The sequence below is a fragment of the Barbus barbus genome (assembly GCF_936440315.1).
Source record: "Barbus barbus genome assembly, chromosome: 47".
Classification (NCBI taxonomy): domain Eukaryota; kingdom Metazoa; phylum Chordata; class Actinopteri; order Cypriniformes; family Cyprinidae; genus Barbus; species Barbus barbus.
In genome coordinates, this window is record NC_136725.1 from 5,571,700 (window position 1) to 5,597,935 (window position 26,236).

The 26,236-nt window shown below is 38.2% G+C and overlaps 2 protein-coding genes across 3 annotated transcripts in view; both read left to right on the forward strand.

Moving 5' to 3' along the window:
- Positions 1 to 9,742, forward strand: part of LOC306865476 (exonuclease mut-7 homolog) — a 49,227-nt gene extending 39,485 nt beyond the window's left edge. The window contains exons 19-20 of the mRNA XM_079410083.1: positions 8,531 to 8,597; positions 8,821 to 9,742. Coding sequence (XP_079266209.1) covers positions 8,531 to 8,597; positions 8,821 to 9,158 — 405 coding nt within the window. The 3' untranslated portion in view covers positions 9,159 to 9,742. The remainder of the gene's footprint in view (positions 1 to 8,530; positions 8,598 to 8,820) is intronic.
- A 6,504-nt stretch (positions 9,743 to 16,246) lies between these two features.
- On the forward strand, positions 16,247 to 19,742 carry nrarpa (NOTCH regulated ankyrin repeat protein a). Of its 2 annotated transcripts, XR_013783862.1 has the most exons (3): positions 16,286 to 16,360; positions 16,453 to 17,581; positions 18,053 to 19,742. XR_013783862.1 is itself a non-coding variant. In XM_079409968.1 (2 exons), exon 2 carries the CDS (start codon positions 16,876 to 16,878, stop codon positions 17,212 to 17,214), a length of 339 nt encoding a protein of 112 aa, XP_079266094.1. In that variant the 5' UTR covers positions 16,247 to 16,360; positions 16,453 to 16,875; the 3' UTR covers positions 17,215 to 19,742. The 2 variants fall into 2 exon arrangements, 1 of the variants encoding a protein (XP_079266094.1); XM_079409968.1 differs by having other exon boundaries at positions 16,247 to 16,360; positions 16,453 to 19,742.
- The last annotated feature ends 6,494 nt before the right edge of the window (positions 19,743 to 26,236 follow it).

Genomic DNA, 26,236 nt, shown 5'->3' on the forward strand with positions numbered 1-26,236 from the left:
TCTGAGGCTTCATGTCTGGAGCACATACTGTGCATACAGTCAACTCTGTCAACTCTTGCTCCGTCTTTACCTGAGGCACAACAACACAAGCTCGGTGACTAACCTGGTTACTACAGTTTCTGAGGAAATGATGAAGGCAAGCTCCAGAACTTGGATGCTTGGATGTTATTTGCCAGGATTTGCTGTGCTGTTGCTGCTCTTGGCACCTTGCTAGTGTGTTCAGGGTGTATGTTAGAAGGTTTTACGTGGTTGCTTTACTGGCCCAGATCAAAAGAGCCCATCCGCAATAAATATAACCATAAATATGACTCGGGGTCCCTTCTAAAATGTAATTTTAAGGGATATTTCCCTGTTTAATCACTAACCAGGAAAACCAAAGCTCGATCTAAAAAGCTTCAGGTTTGTTGTGCGTGTGATTGTGGAGCTGCGCAATTTGGCTCCAAAAAATTGATTACAAAAATATATTTTATTTATCAGTATGACTATAATTATAGCAGTTGATATTATAAAAGTATTACATATGAAATAAAATGATGAAACCAAACAAATATAACTATTATAAAATATCACTGTAAAAGAAATGTATTTTATTTCACTATACTAACTAGAATTACAATACCAATATTTATGGCGGTCTTAATTTCTTCATTTTCAAAAGTTAAACTATTGAGCTTTTTGATGTGATTTATATATCAGTATGACTATAATAATACTAATTATTATTACTAAATATTATCAAACAAATTGTAATATTTCACTTGTGCATGTTTTTTTTTTTTTTTTTTTTAAGTACAACTGTAAAATGATATTACTAATATTTATGTCGGTCATAAATTCTTCATTTTCAAAATTGAAACCTTTTTGATCGTGAAAATATTTTGGTGATTTATATATCAGTATGATTATATTATTAAAGTAATTATTATTAGTACTAAATAAAAATATTAAATAAAACATAAAATACAATTCAGAAACAAAATAAAAAATATTTCTATTGTAATACTGCACTATAAAATAAAAATATAAAATTACAATACTAATATTTATGGCGGTCTTAATTTCTTTACTTTCAAAAGTTAAACTATTGAGCTTTTAGGTTATATTTTTTGTGATTTATATATCAGTATGACTAATTATATAAATTATTTGTATTACTAAATAGAAGTATTAAATATGAAAATGTATTCTAATATTTCACTGTAAAATAATATTTGTTCACAATACAACTGTAGAATTGCAATATTATTTAATTTTCTTAAATTAAATAATCTTAATTTCTTTATTTTCAGAAGTTAAACCATTGAGCTTTTTGATTGACAAATATTTTGTGATTGTTTTTTTTTTATATCAGTATGATTAATACTTATAGTAATTATTATAATCACTAAAAAAAATAAAATGATTATTTAAATTAATAAATTAAATAACATGAAATAAAATAAGCAATATGCTATTGTAATATTTCACTGTAAAATAAAAATTTAAAAAAATCAGTACAATTACAATACTAATATTTATGGCGGTCATAATTTCTTTATTTTAAAAGAGTTAAACAGTTTAGATTTGATTTTGATGGAAAACTGCAGAAAGACCTTTAAAGCTTCATAAAGCCAACAATGTTGGTAGATGATTGGTGCATGTTGCATTCCCAGATGCACATTATAACGTTAGATTCACTCTGAAACATGCAATGCATATATTTATTTATTTAAATCGCAGCATTTGTGATTTGATGATCACACTAAGTCATACTGCAATTTTAGTTTTATTAAGTATTTGTGTAGCCTTTTCAAAAACGTGCAAGGTTTTCAAATATTCATTTCCTTTTTCCAGACCACTTTCACTCATTTCCACGAACGGAGCAGGACAAGTTAAGCCGTTAAATATTCCAGAGTTTCCAAAGCCTGTCCTAACCAGCTGCGATTAAAATCTGTCTCTTCATCAGTTGTTTTCCGAATCCGGGGCAAACGACGAGAGGGGACGTTTTGTCACTCGAAAGCTGCATCACACTGAAGTATACACTAGTGATGCCAGTGTGTTGTACAGATGTGTGCCCGTGAGCTGGAAAGCATTAGTGGCTGAGGATCATAGATAAAATCGTAGCTGGACCCGCAACATCAGCACATATGACATATTTGCCATAGGGTTTGGTCTGGTCACGCCTCGCAGGTTCAGAAGCAAAACTCGCACATGTGGTTTTGGAGGCAAACACAGATGGAGAAAGAGCGTGCCAGCGGTGGCGCAGGCATGAGTGTGAAGAGTTTGCGGAGCAGGTTTTGACTTGCTTTTGCATGGGAAACTCAGGAGTTGGGTAAATAGTTGCCGGTGTGTTTTGCGCAGTGTGTGGGAACAGATCACTCAAGGTGGAATAGAGAGAGCGTGAGAGTGAGCAGACAGGGGTTGCAAAGGGCACCTGTGCCGGTCCCTCACACACACACACACACACACACACAACATGCCTTTTCATAGCACCTTGTGTTTGTGCGTGCGTATGCTAAATCATATATAGTTGAAACTGAATTCTGAATGGATTTAGTATTAAATCTGAATGTTTATGAATAGATATCATTCACACTACCTCATTTGTTTTATTAGAAACACTGCAAAAATCATAATATTGTGAAATGTTATTACAATTTAAAACTTTTTTTAGTTTAAAATGTAATTTATTCATGTGATGTTAAAGCCGAGTTTTCAGTCTTCAGTGTCACATGATCCTTTAGAAATCGTAATATGCTGATTTTATTATGAATTATTATTGGTGATCAGTTATTATTATTAATAATGATTCTTATTACTGACCATTTGCTTAATATTTTTGTGGAAACTGGTGCTTTTTTCACCAGTTCAAAAGAACAGCATTTATTTGAAATGGAAAACTTTTGTAACAAAATAAATGTATCATCACTTTTGTCGCTTTTGATCAATTTAATGTTTCCTTGCTGAATATTTTGTTTCTTGAGCATTAAATCAGCATATTAGAATGATTTCTGAAGGATCATATGACACTGAAGACTGGAGTAATGATGCTGAAAATTCAGCGCTGCATCACAAGAATTAATTACATTTGACAATATATATATATATATATATATATATATATATATATATATATATATATATATATATATATATATATATATATATATATACGAATAGAAAAGTTGTTTTAAATTGTAATAATATTTCGCAATATTACTGTTACAATATTACTATTTACTGTAATTGTGGCCTAATAAAGGCAGCCTTGGTGAGCATAAAATATTTAAAAAAATATTTTGGTCATTAGTGTATGTTTATTAACATTTATTCTTCTTCATGTTGTTCCAAACCCATATTCTGTATTTAAAAGTAAAAATGTTGTGTTCATGATGCTCTGTATTTTAAGGCTTCTTTAGTCATATGTGACCCTGGACCACAAAACCAGTCATAAGGGTCAATTTTTCGAAATTGAGATTTATATGTCATCTGAAAACTGAATAAATTAGCTTTCCATTGATGTATGGTTTCTTAGGACAGTATTTGGCCGAGATACAACTATTTGAAAATCTGGAATCTGAGGGTGCAAAAAAATCTAAATATTGAGAAAATCACCTTTAAAGTTGTTCAAATGAAGTTCTTATCAATGCATATTACTAATCAAAAATTAAGTTTTGATATGTTTACGGTAGGAAATTCACTAAATATCTTCATGGAACATGATATTTTCTTAATATCCTAATGATTTTTGACATAAGAAAAATCAATCATTTTGCCCCATACAATGTATTTTTGGCTATTGCTACTTAAGACTGGTTTTGTGGTCCAGGGTCACATATGATAGTTGTAAACTCGAATTTGGCTCTGTTCCTCACAGAAACCTAAGTTATATAGACTATTTTTGGTCCTTGTTGGAACTCGACAGTCATATACTATTGTGAAGTTGTTTTCTTCCAAATGAGTGAGTAAATGTGACAAAATGTTCAAAAATGTCACTATAAATGTATCAATAGAAAATAGAAAATGTATAGAATATAGAAAATGTATTTCTCCAAACCGAGCAGTCATTTGATTTCAGTTTCAGTTTGTGTGAGAAGCATTCCAGTCTAATGAGTTGACTGATTGAATTGTCAGTGTCCTGATAAGGTGTTGCGTTCAGTGTGAGACTCAGTCTGGGTGGTGTCGCTGAGTTCAGTGACGAGGCTTTTAGCGCCTGAGTGTTGTCTGAAAGGGTGGGAATTGGGTTCCTCGCTGAGGATGAGACAGAAGCCACACTGAGGTGTGAGATCAAGAGAGGCGACTCAAACGTCTAACTTCACACCTAGCCTGCGTCACTTGAGCCCTGCGTGTGTGTGTGTGTGCGCGAGAGAGAGAGAGAAAGAGAGAGTTTAGTATGGGAACTACTAGACTATTTGAAATATAAATGAGCCTAGTTTGCTACCTACCATTACTTATATATATACATACACACACACACACACACACACACACACACACACACACACAGTGCCCTCCAAAAGTATTGGAACAGCAAAGACAAAATTGCTCTGTTGGCTGTGGAGTCAAGACATTTGCAAATATGATTAAAAGATGAATATGAGATCAGCCGGAAAAGGGTGGAGTGCTCACTCCGGGTCAGGGATGAGATCCTTCCCCAAGTGGAGGAGTTTAAGTATCTTGGGGTCTTGTTCACGAGTGAGGGAAGGATGGAGCGGGAGATCGACAGACGGATTGGTGCGGCGTCAGCAGTGATGCGGGCGCTGCATCGATCTGTCGTGGTGAAGAAAGAGCTGAGCCGAAAGGCTAGGCTCTCGATTTACTGGTCGATCTACGTTCCCACGCTCACCTATGGTCACGAGCTGTGGGTAGTGACCGAAAGAATGAGATCGCTGATACAAGCGGCCGAAATGAGTTTCCTCCGTAGGGTGGCTGGACTCTCCCTTAGAGATAGGGTGAGAAGTTCAGTCATCCGGGAGGAGCTCAGAGTAGAGCCGCTGCTCCTCCGCATCGAGAGGAGCCAGATGAGGTGGCTCGGGAATCTGGCTAGGATGCCTCCTGGACGCCTCCCTGGGGAGGTGTTCCGGGCATGTCCCACCGGGAAGAGACCTCGGGGAAGACCCAGGACACGTTGGAGAGACTATGTCTCTCGGCTGGCCTGGGAACGCCTTGGGATCCCCCTGGAAGAGCTGGACGAAGTGGCCGGAGAGAGGGAAGTCTGGGTTTCCCTGCTTAGGCTGTTGCCCCCGCGACCCGATTCCGGATAAGCGGGAGATGATGGATGGATGAATGAATATGAGACAAAACTACAGAATGTCACATTTTATTATTAGCCGTTTCAACACATACATGTTTTACCAAATAAAAAGAACAGCACTTTTAGAGTTCATCCCACTCATTGATGTGAGCATAAGTATTGGGACAGTTGAGCATAAGGCAGATATAAAAGATTAAAAGCTATTATTTAGTTGCAGATCCACAATCACAGCAGTGAGTCTGTGACCCATAGACATCACCAGACTCTTGGTCTCATCCTTTGAAATACTTTTCCCAGCCTTTAATGCAGCCAATTCCAATTGTTGCTTGTTTTGGGGAGTTTCTGCCTTTACTCTCCTCTTCAGCTGCTGAAATTCATGTTCAATCGGATTTAAATCTGGAGATTGACTTGGGCAAGCTAAAGGCCCGTACACAGCGGGATGAATATCGGCGCGCGTTATTCGCCAGCGTTTTTCAACGCGTTTTTTGTGTTCACACCCAAGCGATTTTCGCTGACGATGAGCCGAGTGAACATGCAAATTCATTCCCTGACATTAGATGGCGCTTAATGTAAAACAGAAATACCCCGGTACACAAGGTGGCGCTGCGCAACTTTACGTTTCTGACACTCGCTTGTCACTCAGAAGAAGAGAGCAAGTATTTACGCGCTTGTCAAAATCATACAAAGAAAACATTGCTATTTCAAGCACCAGTAGCTTTTTTTGGTCGCTGTCACGTTTGTCATAAAGTTCTTTGTGTTCAGACACCAACGAGACCAGCAGCTGTACTTTCATCTTGCCTTGCATCTTCTTCGTCTTCTTATTTCTTCCCGGCAGTGTAGACGCTACTTGGCGTATATCTTCGTCGTCGTTACATATGTGTGCTCGGCAAGACCGTTTTGTGTTTGAGCGCCCCCAAGTTGTGTGTTACTGTAACTTCAGCAGCTCCAGACACGTGAGCAAAAGCGCCAATCTCATTGGTCGGATGGTTTTTGACGCGGCGCGTCAAACCAAAAAAACAAACCCAAGGTGTTTTTTTAAAAATTACGCTTTTACGCGTGGCGTTTTTCGCGTCGGTGTGCACACTCACATTGGCGCCCTTTGTTTAGTCACGAGGCGTTAAACGTCGGCGAATATCGCGCGTGAAATTCGTCCCGGTGTGAACAGGCCTTAAGACTTTCCATTTCTTTGCTCTTATAAATTCCTTGACTGAACTGGCAGGGTGTTTTGGGTTATTGTTCTGATGCAATATGAAGCACTTCCCAATGAATCTGGTGGCATTTTCTTGAATATTGGTAGGCAAGATGGTTTTGTACCCTTCCAAATTCATTCTGCTACTGTCATCATACATTAAGTCATCAGTAAAGTTGAGAGGGCCTGTTCCAGAGGCAGTTATGCATGCCCATGCCATGACACCACCTCCACCATGCTTTACAGATGAGGCTGTATGCTTGGGATCATTGCAGTTCCCTTTTTTTCTCCACATTTTTGCTTCCCATCACTTAGATAAAGGTACATCTTTGTCTCATCGATCCATAAACACAGTTCCAAAACTCTTCTGGCTCACCTTTGTGCTTTTTTGCAAACTCTAATCTTGTCTTTCTATTTTTGGTGCTGGTCAGAGGTTTGCATCTTGCTGTGTAGCATCTGTAATTCTGTGTCAAAGTCTCCTGAGGACAGTAGATTGTCAGAGCATCACCCCAGCTTTCTGGAAGTTGTTATACAGTACAGTTCTAAAGTTTGGGGTCAGTAGGATTTATTTTTAAATAAATTAATATTTTTATTCTGCAAGGAAACATTAATTTGATCAAAAATGATGGTAAAGAAAGACATTTAGTTTAAAAAAAAGTTTCAAAAACTTAAAAAGTTGCAGTTTCCACACTAATGTTTTCAACATTGATCAAAGTTTCTTAAGCAGCAAATCAGAATATTAAAATGGTTTCTGAAGGATCATGTGACACTGAAGACTGGAGTAATGATGCTGAAAATCACATTACATTCGAACAAATTCACATGAAAAACAGTTATTTTAAAATGTAATAATATCATACCTTTAAAAACCCCAAACACTGTAACGATATTATATGTATGAATATTTTTGCTATTTTTATGTGCTGTTAATGGATACATTGGGTCATATAGTCAATGAAAAACAAGTGTGGCATATACACTGCCGCTCAAAAGTTTGGGATCAGTAAGATTTTTAATGTTTTTTTTAAAGATGTTTCTTCTACTCATCAAGGCTGTATCTATTTGATCAAAAATACAGTAACAATATTATTGCAATTTATAATAACAGTTTTCTATTTTAATATACTTTAAATATAATTTTCTCCGGTGATCAAAGCTGAATTTTCTGCATCATTACTCCAGTCTTCAGTGTCACATGATCCTTCAGAAATCATTCTAATATGCTGATTTATAATCAGTGCTGCTTCATATTTTTGGGGGGCATTCTCTGATTAATAAAAAGTTAAAAAGAACAGCATTTATTTAAAAAAAAAATTTTGTGTTACAATATAGAATGCTATTCAAACGTTTGGGGTCTGTACAATTTTTTTTCTTTTTTTTTAAAAGAAATTAATACTTTTATTCAGGAGGGTGAACAGTTAAATGAATAAAAAGTCATAGTAAAGACTTATATTGTTAGAAAAGCTTTGCATTCATCAAAAAATAAAAAAAGTATCACATGTTCCAAAAAACAATATGAAGCAGCACAACAGTTTAAACACTATATATAATAAATCAGTATATTAGAATGATATGTGAAGGATCATGTGACACTGAAGACTGGAGTAATGATGCTGAAAATTCAGCGCTGCATCACCGAAATAAATTCTATTTTAAGGTATATTAAAATAGGAAGTTTATTAGAAATTGCAATAAGCTTTCACAATATTACAGTTTTTTCTGTATTTTTGATTGAATAAATACAGTCTTGATGAGCAGAAGAGACTCCCTTCAAAAACATTCAAAATCTTACTGATCCCAAACTTTTGAACAGCAGAGTATGCGAACTTGTCAAAAATGTGCGTATTTACCATATATTTTCCATAAATACCACAATATGAGTAGTTATTTTGAAGTTTTGATGATGACTCTAATACAAAAAAGGTAATAAAGTAGGCTGTGTTTTAAAGTTATTAAAGTATTAAAGCTATTTAGAAATAATATGTATATACTGCTTGTATTATCAATATCTTACACTTGATTTTAACACATTGCTGCTGAATTGATTTACTTGGTCACGTCATGTTTTATTACATACTAATGTGTTTTTTCTGTCACTTTTTTTCTAGGCTTGCAACTGTAATGAGTACTTTAAGCTGTCCAGAGAGGAAATGACCCGCATGATGAAAGAGAGAGGTTGCCACTTCTTTTCCATTTGTTTCCAATGTCAATACAGCACATATTTGAATCTATATTTTAAAACGTATTTACAGATTTTCCACCATTTTTGCATTTTCATTTGAATTAGCATTTACTTTGAACAGTATTTTGCCTGAATCCTTGGTTTTTGTCAGCAGCATAGTTTAACATAAAGCTGCCGCCTTCCTTGGTTCTATTGGCCTTTTCTTGCTCTTAAAAGGTCTCCTTCAAGACATCGTATCTAAGCGGGATGACTGCGAGCCGCAGGATGAAACGCAAGCTGAATACAATAGCTGGAGGCCCCCAGAGGGCCCCGAGTTCGCCCCTCACTGCCGCTGGGCCCCACGTACCGCCCTGGACCCCCAGACCTTCAAATTCCCCAGCGGGGCCGAAGTTCAGCTGGAGACTGTGCCCCCAGACCTCCTGCCCCGGATTCCAGTGTACTTCATCTGCACCGGCTGTGGAAAGGTATTCTGGAAGGGGACGCACTTTGACCAGGTGCTGTCGCAGTTCCAAGAGGTCTTGCACGTCAGTGAAGACGCAGCAACAAAAGCTTGAGATCGACAGGGAAACTCACTCTTGCTGTTGCCTTGCTTTTTTTTATGCATCTGATTTTTTTAAATTCTTTTTTTATTGAGGTATTTTTATTTGCTGCACTGTGTCATAGTAACTGTGCAAAAACCTTTTGGAAGGTTTAATTGTGTTTTGCACTGTAAACAAAATTGATTATTAAATTGTCCTGTGTGCATTTGTTTTACACAATGTAATTATGTACTTGATGCTATGTACGTTGATGAAAATGTTTCCTGAAATCAGAAAAAAAACTTTTTTAATAACACTATGAAATGGTTAGTCATAAATTGTTATTAAAAACAGGATTTATATTGGACTAACACCACAAGATGACACAAGATTTTCATTTTTGCACAATATCTTGTTTAGACATTTGTTACTCTGTTTTGGTTTTGTTTTTAACTAATATGTAATTAATGCCATAACATGTTTGTAAACCTCCTAAAATTGTTCGTAAATCATAAGTGTTAAGTGTTTTAACAACACTTTATAAAATGTTATTAAAAACAGGATTTACATTGGTTTAATCCCGCAAAATTCATTTCATTAAAAATTTTGCATAAAATCTTTCTGCAAAGTTTTTTTTTACACCCAAAAATGAAAATTTGATGTGTATCTGCTTACCCCCAGGGCATCAAAGATGTAGGTGACTTTGTTTCTTCAGTAGAACACAAACAAAGATTTTTAACTCAAACCGTTAAGTCTGTCAGTCATATAATGTCAGTGAATGGGACTCACGGCTTTGAGAGACAAAAAAAACATTCACAGAGAAAACCAAATTAAACCCTGCGGCTCGTGACGATACATTGAGGTCTTGAGACACGAAACGATCGGTCTGTGCAAGAAACTGAACAGTATTTATATAGTTTTTGACCTCTGATCTGCTGCACGGCCCAACTCTCCTGAGCGCGTTCACAACAGCAGGCGCGTGACGCGTCTTCTTGCTTTACGGCAGATCGCAGACTCAAATGGTCCATTGACACTCTATCTACAATCTCTATTAAGAGTGTCAATGGTCAAAGCAAGAAGAAGATGCGTCATGCGCCGGCTGTTGTGAACGCACTCAGGACAGTTGGACAGTGTGGCGGATCAGAGGTAAAAAAACTATATAAATACTGTTCAGTTTCTTGCCTAGACCAATCATTTCGTGTCCTTAGACCTCAATGTATCGTCACGAGCCGCAGGGTTTCATTTGTATGTTTTTTTGTCTCTCAAAGCTGTGAGCCCCATTGACTGCCATTATATGACTGACAGACTGCAACGGTTTGAGTTAAAAATATTTGTCTGTCTTCCACTGAAGAAGCAAAGTCGCCTACATCTTGAATGCCCTGGAGGTATACAGATAAACATCAAATTTTAACTATCCCTTTAATGCCATAAATTATTTACAAACCTATGTTAACAACACTTTATGAACAGATTCCCACAATGCTTTTTTTTTTGTGCAACATATTTAGTAAATTTTTCTTTATTTGTTTTTCTAAAACAATATATCATATTTTGCATGTTATCTCTCTCACAATTATCTCTAAAAACAAAACAAAAACAAAAATTTTATTTTCTTGACTTCCTTTTTTCAGAATGAACGTTGTTTATGTTTAGTCTTTAAGTCATATCTCCATTTGTAAATCTGTCAAAACTACAAAAAAACATGCTTGGGTTCCCCAAAGACAGCGCTGCTGAATTCACGCCAGACGCTATTTTCGTTCCAAGTTTTTGAGGACGATTTGCAAGTTCATAACAGGATGGGCTGCAGTCAGTCCTCCGACCACGCTGCCCTTCCAAGCTCAATAAACCCACGCTCAAACAGAGCCGTGTCCTCTTTTAAATATGTGCTCCCTGAATCTAAGTATCAAAGTGTTGACTGTAACCGTAGCTCTGCGTGTTTGCATTTGCCGGAGATAATCTTGTCTGCTTGCAGTAGGAGCTCTACCTAGCCCTGTTCTGCACTTCTGTTATTCGATACTAGCTCTTTCTTTGCTGGGAAGAAAAGCTCGCCTCTTTCCCACGCTCCTTGAACACGTGGTACTGGGGCTGAATTGGACTCTGAAGGCCCTCCCTCTATTGAGACGTCATGCTAGTCCCGCAGAATCCCCGGCCAGTGACTCAGGGGCCTCTGCCTGCTCTCTCCCCCCACCTCTGCACTGTCTGGCTCAGGCGCCAAAAACCTTACGCGGGGCAGGCTGGCGGATCTTTGTAGAGCTCCCCCTTCGTTTCTCGCTTCAGGCAAAATGCCTCCGCTCGTCTACCAAACACCAACTATTTTCACTGAGTGTGAAGGTTTGATCAGTCCAGGGTTAATCTGAAAGCATTCAGAGGTTTAGATGCCACAGAGCTTTTATGACATGTATTAATCTTTAATGACTTCGGGAGGAGTTTTTAGCCTCGCTCGCTCTCGGCTTGGGTTTCTGATGAATGTGACCCGGGCCCAGGTGGAAAATGGGACACTTCCTGTTAAGTACTGTACATCTGAAATGGCTTGCAGGATATTCTCAGCGTCGGCTCAATTAGCACCTCGCCGGCGTCTCATTATAGCTTGTTGCTTTGATGTTGACTGTGAACTGTGATACTTTAAATTACCATTCAGGCTTGGTTTATATGTGTTGGGTATGTATTTAAAAAAAAAGATAAAGGAATAAAACTTTTGAAAATATTTCTTGAAGCTCTGAAGCAGGGTTTCTGCTGGTCTTGAAAAGATCTTTAAAAGTCTTAATTCGCCCTAAATTAAGGCTAAAAAAGGTCTTAGATCACAACAGAAAGTCTTAAAGGGTTAGTTCACTCGAAAATGAAAATAAAATCTGAGAGCTCTCTGACCCTGCATAGACAGCAACGCAACTGTAATGTTCCCAGGTCCAGAAACGTAGTAAGGACATTGGTAAAATAGTCCATGTGACATCAGTGGTTCAACCATAATTTTACGAAGCTACGAGAATACTATTTGTGCGCAAAGAAGACAATAATAACATAATTTATTCAGCAATTCTTCTCCCCGAGTTACGTCTTCCGCCATTTGGAGAGAACCCCAGAACGTATCAATGTAATCAGCGTGGTTTACGTTCAGATGTGCGCGCTGTCTACTGAACGTAAACAGCGCTGATTGCATTGATTACATTACGTCCCAAAATGGCGGAAGACGTAAACTTGGGGAGAAGAATTGTTGAATAAATGATTTTCTTTGCGCACAAAAAGTATTCTCGTAGCTTCGTAAAATTATGGTTGAACCACTGATGTCACATGGACTATTTTACCCATGTCTTTACTACGTTTCTGAGTCTGGGAACATTACAGTTGCGTTGCTGTCTCTGCAGGGTCAGAGAGCTCTCAGATTTCATCAAAAATATCTTAATTTGTGTTCTAAAGATGAACAAAGGTCTTACGGGTTTGGAACGACATGAGGGTGAGTAATTAATGACAGAATTTTCATTTTGGGGTGAACTATCCCTTTAAATTCATAGTCATGGCATTAAATGATGCAAAAAATGAAAGTATTTTTTTCCAATACAAATATCTAAACATCCTTAAATCAAGAAACGTTTACTTGAGATGCAAACTGAATGACGTGAGTTAATGCTTAAAACAAGAACAAACTATCTGTCATTGGGGAATGAAAACTTGTTTTTCCATTGAATTAAGCTGATTTTTCAGAGCCTATTGGCAGATATTTATTCTTGTTTTGATCATAAACACTTCTTTTTGATACATTTCTCACCAACTTGTCATTTTGCTTCTCAAGTAAATGCATCTTGGTTTAAGAATCTTTAGGCATTTGCACTTGAAACTTGAACACTTCTTTTGCAGAAGATACAACGTTATTTCCATATTCTAGCGGTTTTGAGCAGTGTTATTCAATCCATAAGCTGTTTCTTTTTGTAAAATGTATTAAAATTAATTACGTTTTCTTTACTTGGTCTTAAAAAGGTCTTTAAAAGTCTTAAATTTACTTTCCAAAAGCCTACAGAAACCCTGTGACCCCCCCCCCGTTACACACACACTTCATTTAAAAAATCTGAATTACTGCATTAGATACAAAGTGTCATCTGTTCTCAAATGTTGCTACAGCTTTTCTCAGAAACATTTCTCACTTTTCTGAGTCAGTTTTGCAGTGACGTTTTTGAACTGACTTTGTGGTGATTTTTATGAAGTCATTTCTCAAGTTCACACCGGTGTCCTATCAGGCTAACCACAGTAGTTTATCAAATTAATATGAACATGGTCCTCTAATGTATGACAACCAAAAGTCGCACAGAACTTTTTGTCTTCGTTTTGAACAGTATCTTTATCATCTAAAATAAAAAAAAGATAAAATACAATAAAAAGTAACTTTTCAGGCCTTTTTAAGCATTTTTTCTCCCTTAATAGACATTTAAAATGCCATTTTTCTGTGGTTACACAAAAGATATTCTGAAGAATGTTAGTAACCGAACCGTTTCAGTTCCCTTTGACTTCCATTGTATTTTTTTGTCCCGACAATGGAAGTCAATGGGAACCAAAACTAACAGTCTTCAAAATATATTTTGTATTCAGCACAAAAAAAAAAGCCATACACGTTTGGAACCAAAAAATTTTCATATTTTAAGTACCAGAAATTGCACAAATTCCCGCGTTCAGTGATAACCAACCACTAGGAGAGGCCCTCCGTTTTCTCAACAAATATTTTCCAAAAGGCCAGCGCATGGACACATCTTTCTGATTAGCCAACAGATGTGCGGAGATATTTTAGCCCTACCCTGGCATGTCTTAAAGAACACTTCTGTTTCACACATGGTCAAATACCTCACAAGTGCACATCGCTTCATTCTTTCAAATGATGGGAACTTTTGCACGGGGAAGAAAACGGCTTTATGCTTTAGCCAGTTGAAATATAATTTGTGAGCGTACTGGAATCTGGTCCGTCTCAAAACAGAATGCCTGAAATTCAGTATTCACACAGGCCCAGATATTAAAGAAGGATATATGTTAGAGGAGAAAAGACATGTTAGGATACGGTACTACAAATAATTAATAATGTGCATGAGTTATTACTTCCACATGTTAACCCAGTGTTTATATGTGCGAAGTCTGGTTTCATGTGGTTTATTTTTGAGTTTTAAGTTTCATGTACAAAAAGAATGTTAACATGAGACCTTGACAGCCGACACATAACCAAGGATTAGTGAGCTTCTCAAAAGCAGAGGTGAAATTTTACCCTCAGTTTTTAATTTTTGGAAAAAGACAGGAATATCCCATAAACCGAGCATGATTTAATTTTATATATTTATTGTGGAAAGGGCAATGAAATATTTAGGTGAACATCTTTGAAGTTAACTTACACTGTACTTTGTTGGACACAACTTTACATTTATAGTTCTTGCAGACCCTTGGGCTATATGTACTGACACAATTTTATTTCTTACATTTCATTTGACAGCAAGTGATTATCTGACTTTTGCCAGAGGTTAACCAAACCAGTTATGCAGAGATATTTAATAGTAGGCCTATGTGTCTTTAATATGTAGAATAATACAGTAATATTATAATTTCACTCTGTATTAGCCCTGTTTATAATTGACTGTCTAAAATATGCATCTTAAAACTGCAGTATTTAGGAACTGTGGGAATAAAACCACAGTAATGTAACAAACGAAAACTTGGTTGCTGTTGTCGTTGAATGTGTTGAATAAATGGCTCTAGTCTCGGGTATTTGTATAGTTTTAAATAACCTCGTGTAGAGCTTTATATGCCACATGTAAAAGTCACTTTACTACCCCCAAAAAAGTACGTGCACTTTTTAACGTACGAAGCGGTTATAGTATAAAGCGGAACAACAGTTTGGAAGATCAAATGTTTGAAGCGTCTGTACAAATGGAGCAAACGGCTGCACAGTATACAGCCTGTGTGTGGCTTTCCACGCCAAACTGCGGCGTGTGAGGAGAGGCGAGTGCGCGGCGCAGAAACTGCATTCGTCCGGTTCCCACGGTACAGCTGCTATGCGTGTCACTCCGCTTCCTGCCCCGCGCATGCGCAGATCCAGCTTTGACTTCAGAGCGCGTGCTTGACGCACAGCTCTGTTGACTCGCTCAGGAAGTCGCTCAGGTTTTGTTATTGCCTTAAAGCAGCTGGAATGGCTGCTTCACAAGTCCTAAAGTCTATAATGGTTCAGAGAAAGGTGTTTCGTGTAACTTTTAAGCAACGTCAATAAAGAAGTCATTGCCATTTGGTGTAGACAGGTAGGAAACTGAACTATAACATTCATTGGACAATCTAGAAATAAATGAATAATAAATAAATAATTATTATTTGTTTATTGTTTGTTTGTTGACAGATATTTTTCTGTACAGTGGGAACTGGACTTGGAGATAAGATCCCCAACTGCCTGCTGATGCCTTATGATGGCAAAATAGCAAGTATATATGTGACCCTGGAGCACAAAACCAGTCGCTGGGGTATATTTGTAGCAACAGCCAACAATACACTGTATGGGTCAAAATTATCAATTTTTCTTTTGTGCCAAAAATCATTAGGATATTAAGTAAAGATCATGTTCCATGAAGATATTTGGTCAATTTCCTACTGTAAATATATCAAAACTTAATTTTTGATTAGTAATATGCATTGCTAAGAACATCATTTGGACAACTTTAAATTTTCAAATAGTTTTATCTCAGCCAAATATTACCCTATCCTAACAAACAATACACCAATGGAAAGCTTATTTATTTTTATATAAATCTCAAATTTCAAAACACTGACCTGGTTTTGTGGTCCAGTGTCACATTTTTGTGTAGCCTAATGAAATTTTGATCAGGTTCTGAATAAAAACCCAACCCAAGCCTTTCTGTTATCTTATGTCTATCTTTCATGTGTTTATAACATTTTTTTTCCTCGAATCTGTACCATTTGGTTCGCCGAAGAGCATATTAACGCATAATAACGCAGTCGTTTTATTACTGTGGGATGTTTGGGCACTGGGCCACGCCCATTTATCAGTTTCCCCCGCCTGGCCACGCCCCCAAGCCGACTCCGCAGCCAATCAGCGTCGCCCTGCCCTCCCATTCCACACTACTTGATTCTATTGAGACCTATTGTTATGCAAAATAGTTCGTCTAAAATATCCCCCTGGCAACGCAGCTCTGGGCAGAGAATCACCGGGACCGCGCGGCGGACAAGTGTCAGTGTTTGAGTCAGTTCTTCCCGTCCAAACGTCAAGAGTAAGTACATCTTTACTCGGTCACGTTCAGAAGCCGCTAAGTTACTCGACAGCGTGAAACAGTGCTTTTAACAGTTTCTTTGTTTATTTCAGTCGCCCTTGCCAAATAAACCACCGCGGGACGCGGGAGACGCATTGCTGAGGTAAATTAACGTTAACTTACCTCAGACGTCTCTAAAAGCTAACGGCCCTTGATGCGCGTAACCGGAGACACCGCCGTTCACACGCCTCCTTTCCCACACTAAATATCTCCATATTCTGCCATAACCCGGTGCTGCTACTGAGAGACACTTACACACACGGAGACTTACGCTTTTGTGGATGATTGAACTTTCTCGCTAGGGCTTTGGATATATAGCCACCGACTGCATTTGCACACCAAGTGTGTCGTTTACTTGTCCTTTTTGGGATATACGCTCGTCTTATTTCTAGTCTCACTCGCCTAAGCTGGTTTTAGTCCAGTCAAGCCGCGAATATATTCCAGTACTAGAGACTGTAAAGGCGGCGGAGAGCATCATGAGCCAGGCGGATATATCGACGTGCTCGGCGCCGCAGAGAGTCTTCCAGGAGGCGGTGAAGAAAGGCAACACCAAGGAGCTCCATTCACTGCTGCAGAACATGACCAACTGCGAGTTTAACGTTAATTCGTTTGGCCCCGAGGGACAGACGGCGCTGCATCAGTCGGTCATCGACGGGAATCTGGAGCTCGTTAAACTGCTGGTGAAGTTCGGAGCCGATATACGGCTGGCGAACCGGGAGGGATGGAGCGCGTTGCACATCGCCGCTTTCGGAGGACACCAAGACATCGTGTTATACCTCATCACCAAGGCCAAGTACTCCTCCGGCGCGCGGTGATCCGGTAGAAGCACGCGGAAAGACCGGGCTCGTTTCATTCTAGCGTTGTGATCTGCCAAGCTCGAGTTCCCTTGTACCTTAAAACCAAATGAGGGCTGTAGCCTTTTTCTTTCCCGTGTCAGATCTGGCGATGAGAGAACCTGAAACGCATGCTGTTTGGGATGTGCGTTGGTACTATAGCTTTTTATTGAATGTTTAAGTCATCAGATCTGGACTGTGTGGCTTCACCAGGGCTTGACCTGTTGACCTGGAGAAATCGAGATGGCACTTGATGCTGCGGCTGAATGCTGGAATAAGTTGCAAGAGGAGAACTCCAGAATGAAAGCCATCCTCTGTTTTGGCTAAACACTGTCTTTTAATACGAACCGTAAGTCGTTTCATCAATCAAATCTTGTGGCATTGGTGACCAGTGCTGACATATGTTCTCGAAATAACAAGTGACTTATTCCTAAGTACTGTACACATAGCTTTACTGTGTTGTTTCTCTGTACAAGTAGTCTATTGCGCTCTGCCTTCACCTAGCAGACGGCTTCCACAGCTTTCAGGCCAGTGCGACCCATGTATATGGTTAACGTGTTACTAAAAACCGCTGCTTTCGCTTTTTTTTTTTTGTATCAAAACGTCAGGAAAGTCGCCTTTGGGACACACTTTATAATCTTCTTTCAGTATTTTGAATTAACACCCTGGTCATCACTGTGAATACAGGCTGGGTTTGTCTTTTTATTTATGAAGGTACATTGAGATGATGCATTTAAATTATGTTGTGGTTATTTTTAAGACTATAGCCTAAGTGTAAAAGTATGTAGGGTGACCTAAAGCTGCTTTGGACTCGTTACAGGCTAAACTGTCCCGTGTGGAGATTCCGCGCCACGGCCCCCCACGTGTACACCTTTTTTCCCGGGAAAAATGCGTCTCCTTCTACTTTTTTCCTGGTTCTCTGCATCAGCTACCTCGACTTGAAAGTATTCGAATATCATATGCTCTCTTTCTCAAGCCTTCTCCTTAACTGTGCTCAGTTACCCACTAGTGCTCGTTTTTTGGTCAACAGAATCAGTAGGCCCTGTCTGGGTCATTTTACTTGATGTGTTTTCTTACTATCCTCGTTTTTTGTTTTAGAATCTTCACTCGGGACAATTTATCTCCTTGAACCAAAATTAAGATCCATTGGTTATTCTAAACTTTTTTTTTTCTTTCACCAAGCGTGGTTGAGACGATTATATATAAGTTTTTCATTTCAGCCGATTGCTTCATTTTTGCATTGTCATTTTTGGTTTCTTTTGTAGTTACAAAAAGTGAAATGCATTGCATGACTATTAAATGCAGGGAGTTTTGTTGCACATAAATGTGGAGCCTTTAATGCCCCCTAGTGCCTGGTCGGGTAACTGCAGGAGCTGAGGCTTACCAATAGTTACTACTGAGCAGGACTATATGAACATTGAGAAAAAGACTATGACTTCTGTTGCAGGAAACATCGACAGATTCATAAAAAAAAGACTGCCTGCCGCCTTTAAGAGTCATGGCACCTGATGTTTGTTTCAATGCTGCTTTTATGTAATTTTTTTCTTGATACAATGGCCAACGGTGAGTGAATGAGGACAAGTATCAGTTAGATATATCATTTTTTTGTCATTGTTTTTGCGAGAAGCCCCATGCAGTTGTGTGAGCGTGTGTGATTGTACTCATGTCTTGCCACAGTTCAGTGGTGTTGCTGTTGTTTCCTGCCCCCGTCGCTCAACCTGGTTAACCAACCGGGAACTCCTCGTACCTGGAGATGCAACCGATGTGATTCTCACGATCATCTATTCGATTGGTATAGGCAGAACAAATATGCATCGCTTGTCTTAAACTTGATATTTTTACTCTTGTTGAAAATATTGCACTGATGACTGTTGTTAATTCGTTGACTTCAGGTCAACATTTAATTTTTTCTAAATAGAAAAAAGGAACACAACAAAATACTATTGTATAAAAAAAGCTCCAGGTTATATTGTCTTTGTTTGTGCGTTACATTGTATAACATTACGTTTGCAAAGATATTTGTATCTCTGTGATCGGGTGTATGTGTATACATATATAGTATATATATGGATATATAGACTCTGATATCTCAGAGCACTTTCTTATTTGAAGTGCTCTCCTCCTGATGTTAATAAAGGGGAATAATACTTGTGATGGTAAGATCATTGTAACAAAAATAAATTGCACGATGTATAGTTGTTTTACCCCACCATTTGTCATAACATTTATGACATGTGGGTTAAATGACTGGATAGGTGTATATGAATGAGTAAAAGTGCTGTTGTATGTTTTTTTTATTTTTTATTTTTCATCTTGTGTCTCCAGCAAGTGATGCGAATGTTCTTTTGTGTTGACTTCAGCTTTTCTTTTTTTCTGTTTGTGTGTCTGTTTTGTTTGTAATTTTTTGAACATTTGTAACACTGTGATTCATGTGTGGTGAGAATATGAGTGCTGTAATATTTTTATGTATGTGTGTTTGTTCAAGCCAGTAAAGAAATAATTAAACCTTCCTCAATGTGTGGCTGTGAACATTTCTATCTAAGAGGAAGAATTTGGGCCTCCTCTCTGGGCCAACCTGACCCCAGTTTCCATTCTCTACTTTTTGTCATTCATTTGGCCTAGTCCTTTCATATGCTGGATAAAGGAGTGCAGGGGGTTGTGGGTAATTTTGTTTTAAAGACAGATCCCCTCCCTGTGCGTTTGTGGGTTTTATGTTACAACTCTGTGCATGGAGCAACTCTCTGCCCTTCTGTTCTGTGGGAGACTCGGAACGTTTCTTCATACATAAAAAAACACACTTGAGCACTTACATTTTTCATCTTCTGATTCCATTCCACCTTATTTTCTATTGGACCCCAACTCTGAAACATTGGCAAATATACATGAGAAATCAAGTCACGTTTTCCTTGTACCTCATTTCGCTTCCTGCTCTGATTTATTGGTGGAATGTCCAGAGTTGTGTGCATTTTAGAAATTCACAAATGAGCCAAAAACTCTATCCGACATTGTCCAGAGGCCACGTTTATTGCAACCGTAATCCGATCCAAGCAAGTGCTTGCTGTTTGCTACAGGTAGACAAGACCTTACTGCATGCTTTTGAAGACAACCCTCACTAGAAGACTGTGACCTCAATGGCATCCTTCTCTGTTTCAACCCCCCCTCCATGCCCCCCTCCATCCCCCGGGCAGGATGTTATTGTTGAGCTGGATTTCCATTGTCCAGCGGCTGAGTTGGCCACCTTCCCAGAGTGCAATAGAGAGGCCCCTAATAGATTCTTCATGTGCCTCAGTCCCGACACACATCATTGCAGGAATTTGGAAATGATTTTAACAGAGTCCCGTCGCTCTGCGCGCTAGCCTTCCCCCACCGCCTGCTAGAGAGGGAGGGACGTGTAAACCCAACAATGTGAAAAAGAATTTTGTGAATGTACTTGAGAGCCAGAAGGAAACACGCTCCTTTTCTAGCTCAGAGAATGTGAAGTGGAGGCTTGGAGGTTTGTCCTCTTTTGTTTGTAGTTCGGTGCACTGGAATGTTTCGTTTTCCCATACCTTCAGTGTTCCAGACATCAAAAACTACCTCTTTGCACGGACAGATTCTTGTCAGCAGTTTTGCATTCTTGCGCATGTACTTCCAAAAAGGCCCCACAACATTGTTTGCCCTGGTGCAAGTACACACATGCAGAGAAAAACGTGTTTGCGGCCATGAAAATTGTTGCGGATTCTCAGAAGAGGAACATTATAGCCAGAAGGGAATGAAGATGAATTATTGTTGCAATGGCTTAGTCATGACCACAACTTTTACCAGGAAAAGTTCCTTTCAAACACAGTATAATCCAATTAATGCACTCATCTGCTGCTGGGAAATGAGCTGTAGTGTTAAAGATGTGATGAGTTTAGTGTTTATTTTTTTTGAGCATTGTTATATGTCAGTTTGACATAAAATTATCAATATAATAATGAATAATTATGACATAAAATAATTAAAATTACTTTACATGAAACGTAGAAAAAAAAGTACACTTGATTAATAACTATTAATCAATGTTATATACACTTAAATATATTACAATTAATCTATTAATTATAAATTATGTATAAATATAAATTATAATGAATAATTATTACATAAAAATAAATAATTAAAATAAATTTACATGACACAATGAGATAACTTAAAAATAATAAACACTTGATTAATATCTATTAATATTATATTCATTTAAATATTACAATTAATATATTAATTCTAAATGATATAATTGTTTAAATATATTTAATTATTAAACAATAAATATATTAATTATAATATAATAAAGAATAATTTCATAAAAAATTTAAATGAACTTACATGAAACTAAACTAACTTTTTTAATCAAGCAATATTATATAAAATGATAATAGATCACAATTCTAAATTATATCGAGCGCAGACCCATTTTCTCTCTTATTTGCCATGAAATATCTCGAATAAATTTTTTTCTTTGTAGATGGAAGTACTTTCTGTCAAACATTTTATGTGCAATGACTGTCCAAATGACAATGTCTTTAAAAAAAAAAAGATTTTAGTCAGTATGAGCATTAGTTAACTAGACTCACTATATACGCAGAAATCTTTATTTAAAACATAAGTGATCTCGAACACTGTCAACGCAAACTGCTCACTTTTGTTCAATATGAGAAACCCACATTATAATGCATGTTGTTAAACATGTAAAACAGAGTTCTCTCATAGTGAAAAGCAAGAGGAAAGATATAGAGAGAATGAGACAGGTGGTTAGGCCTGTCCTTCCTTACCCTCCTCTCCTGTTTGAACTCTCTTTCATTATTTCGCTCCGCTCTGTGCTTTTTCAAGCACACAGTGACAAGCGCATTCATTCTCTCGCTCTATTCTACGCTCTCCTCTTTTTTTTGTCCAGCCTGCTGGATTCTGCTTCATCGCTATTCAGCTCCCAGACGGACCACCATTGATTAGAGCCCCCCTACACTCACCCCCTCCCAAAACATCACACACACACACACACACACACCAGCCGTCTCCACCTCATACACCCTGCACTCAGCAGCTGCTATGCTAATGAACCTCAGGAATAGAGAGATGGGGAAATGACAGGGAATCATCAGGATGACTCTGTGTCTTCATAATAAACTGAGGTGGAAGAGCTGAGAAATATCACTAAACAACCATATAAAAATGTAAAGAATGAGAAAAGTAAACGTATTCCTGTCCTTCTTCAGGCAAAGGTTAACTTAACAAGCATGTTGGCCTTCAGTTTTTATGTAGCATCTCTCCTTTAACAGTAACTACTAAAACTGGATTTCCCAATCCAAGGCCTGAATATCATCCAAGCCACATATTGATTCTGGCTAAAAACGGCAGTTAATTATCCACTACTGTTCCTTAACTATAACTGTGCAAGGCTCTGAAGTGCATAAAAATGAGCGTATGCCCAATTAAACTCACTTTCAAGTACTACAAACTGCAGAATGTTGCAGACAGACTAAAATCTGCATAAAAAGTGCAACTTAATCAGTGACAGCAGATCTTCCTATAAAAATAATCAAACTAGCCTGGTAAAACAAGCCTAAAACCAATGACTTGCAACAGTGAAAAACATCAGCTCACTAAATAACGATGTACCAGCAAGAACTCAAGACTGTATTCTTTAAATAATTCCAAAAACCTACAGCTGTCTATATTTATAAGTGACTTTATGGAGAAAAAAAGCTACTTATAGTTATGCACTGATTTTGGTTTCAAGCCTTAATAGTGTTGCTTTCAGATGTGTCAGCTGTCAAAATGAAACAGAATGAAAATCCATGGAGTCTTTCCATTGATCAAAAGGGTTTTTTATAGTGGAAAAAAAGTCCTTTAGATTATTAAAATGTTCTTCACACTAAGAAAAAACATGTTTCTTCTAAGAACTGTTCACTGAAAGTTTCTTTGAGGAACCGAAAATGGTTCTTCTATGGCATTCCTGCAAAACCCCCCTTTTGGAAATTTTATTTTTAAGAGTGCAACAGCATTTCGCTGTTTTAATGTACTGTTTTACTGTACTTTTATGTCACTGGAATGACAATAAACAATTTCAACTACCACAAATTTCAAATAAACTGCACAAAAAAATGTAGTGTGATGTCCATACCATGCATGAAATGAGAGAAGTGTGTGCACAGTAAGCATGGACATTCGGGCAGAAATCAGTATGGAGAAGTAAACAAACACGTGAAAAAAGAGCACTAACAAAGCAGGAGGGGAACACAGGCACTTTGGTGCATGGGAGAGGATGCATGAATATGGTTATGTGTATATGGAGCAGGCAGCTGGGGAGAGGCCCCGTCCTCCTCGCTCCTGCTCAGCTATTTAGACGTGTCCCCGAGCGGCGTGACCCAATGGCCTGCAGGGCGGGGCCACCCATGTGACATCTGCCTTTTTGCGCGAGGGAGTGCCCATATGGAGCATACGCGCATTAACACTCGCGCGCACACGCATACGTACATCCCTCGCCCTGTCACATCGCTGTACCCTCCTGCTGCCTGCACCTTTTGTTCTGCTATTGTGCGTCTCATTCGCTGCTGTTTGCCTCATTCCTGAACAGACCATAAAGAGGGAGGGTGTGGGTGTGTGTTTAGGAGGGCATGTCTGGTCAGCGACGCATTCGGGCAACAGGCTTCAAGGCCAGGGCGCTCCCCTGCGCGCGCATGCACGCACACACACACACAGAGCTGAGGTTAAGGAGCAGGGTGCGAGCAGTGGGGTCAGACTTTCTCCTCTCTACACATGTTCAGGTCTCTGTAACCAGAGGGCACTGACCTTACCCAGCTGGACGCTCTGATGTGACTGCTGTCCATGTCTGGTTTGTCTTTGTAAAACTTCAGATTTTGGAAAACAGATTTTACTGAAGGTCAACTCTTCAGAGCTGTGTTTTTTTATTTTCTAAGCAACACAAATTGCAAATTTCACCTGGCAAACGATAAAATTAGGAAAAATCCACCACCCATAGGCTAATGTGCATTATTAATGGAAGGTGATAGATGTACCCCAGGTATAGGCTATGTCCTAGGACCTTTTTTGTTTCACAACAAAAGTGTTTATCCTACAAATAGAGTGACAGCCTCAATCTTATGCTAATCTTATTCACACTAAAAGATTTTTAAAATCTTATAAGATCTTCAAAATGTGAGAGACCACAAACATGAGGACAAAAAATCCCAGATTTAACCGTTTTACTCCTATATTGTGTGGTGTGCCGATGTGACAAAGATAGCACACCACACAAACAGATTTTCAGCCAGAGTCCCGACTGTGAACACGGGAAATCTCGCAAAATCTCTGGAGACTTGAGAATAAACAAGATTTTTTCTTTTAATTGCAATTTTAGAACAAAGAACATACCAGGGCAATAACCTATAAATTACATCAAATACAATAACAAACAAAAAACTATAATAAATAAATTAAATTAAAAAGGAAAAGCAATAAGAAAATTACATTTCCTTAAACAAGTATAAATAATTACAAATTATTCAAAGAATAGATTTAAGGTCCCATTAAAGTCCCAGTCTTTGGTAATGGCAAGAAGAAATTGCGATGATAGTGTCCAAATCCTTTTGTGCTGTGTCATGACTGCGTTTGTTATGCTTCCTCTTCTGTCAGCTCGCTTTCTGATTGGATATTGTTTAGTTTCACGTGATAATCTGCAGATCATACGCGCGCTTGTCCACACATCAGGATTTCTGATCGTAAATATTCAACATGCTGAATATTTACGATTCGTGATAGGGGTGCCTCCGACGTTCTTCCGAGCAGATTCAGTCACTCTTAACACACCTCACACCACAGGAAAATCTGATAAAATAATCTTTAGAGCCACCAAGATAATCGGGACATTACCTAAGATTGTTGGAAGGGGAACAATCGGCCCAAAATCAGCCCGATTATCTTGTGGTGTGCACCCAGCATTAATATCTTTATTGTATACTGTAAAGAAGCAGTTTGTCTGTCTTGACAAGCTGTAACATGAATAAATCTCAAATCATGTGATTCTTTGAGAAGAGGTGTGCTTTTACTTTTCTAAACAACACAAACTACAATTTTCATCTGGCGAATGAATAAATGAGGAACAAATCCTCCACATTCTAGAAAGCATCCATTGTAAATGAACTGATATAAGTGCAATCTACATGCTGTATCAACTTCTGGATTTCAGAAAACATCCCAAAGTATATCCTTAAAGTTGCATGTAAGTAGATACAGATCTTTTCTTCCATTATGTGACATACATCCGAGCAAAACATTATCGGAAGAGAAAAAATGTAGGGCGGGGACTTGCTTCAATCCATTGGCTGTTGATTGGATGGAGGCGACTCTGAATGCGAGCTTGCAGTCGATTGTAAGAAAGGGGTGAAGTGGACTAAATAATTGAAGTCCAACATTACAGAGAAGTTTCACTGGAAGATCCAGATATTTTAATCAGAAATTACAAGTTCAAAGCAAATAAATAAATGAAAAAGAAACATACATGGATGAAGCATTCACAAAAAGATCAATATCATGCATTTAGAAAATACAGTGGGTGAGTTTCCATTTCATGTTGACTTCAAGCAACTGGCGGCCAACAGTGCAATTCTATCAGCAAAAGTTTTTATTTTTCTGTTTTAAAAACATCTTTTGTTGCTGACAACCATTCTAGATCTTTGGTTTTGGAAGCATCAACTGCATTTGAAAACAACAGCTCACCACAAACCTCTTGACCACCACGTCAACACTCCCATGTCTGCTATTGATTCTGTGATCATTCTATGTGACCGTGTACATGTCGACACAGTACTAGACTGCAGGAGAGCACTTTAGATCTCACTCACCAATTCCACTCCTGCTGCACATTGTAGCCCCATACTGTACACGCTATGTACAGTATGTCACCCCAGTGCTCCTCCTATTGATTGTGAGTGAGTGCGTGTATGTACGTATGTCTGGCCATGCCGTCACTCCTTTTGGGCTACAC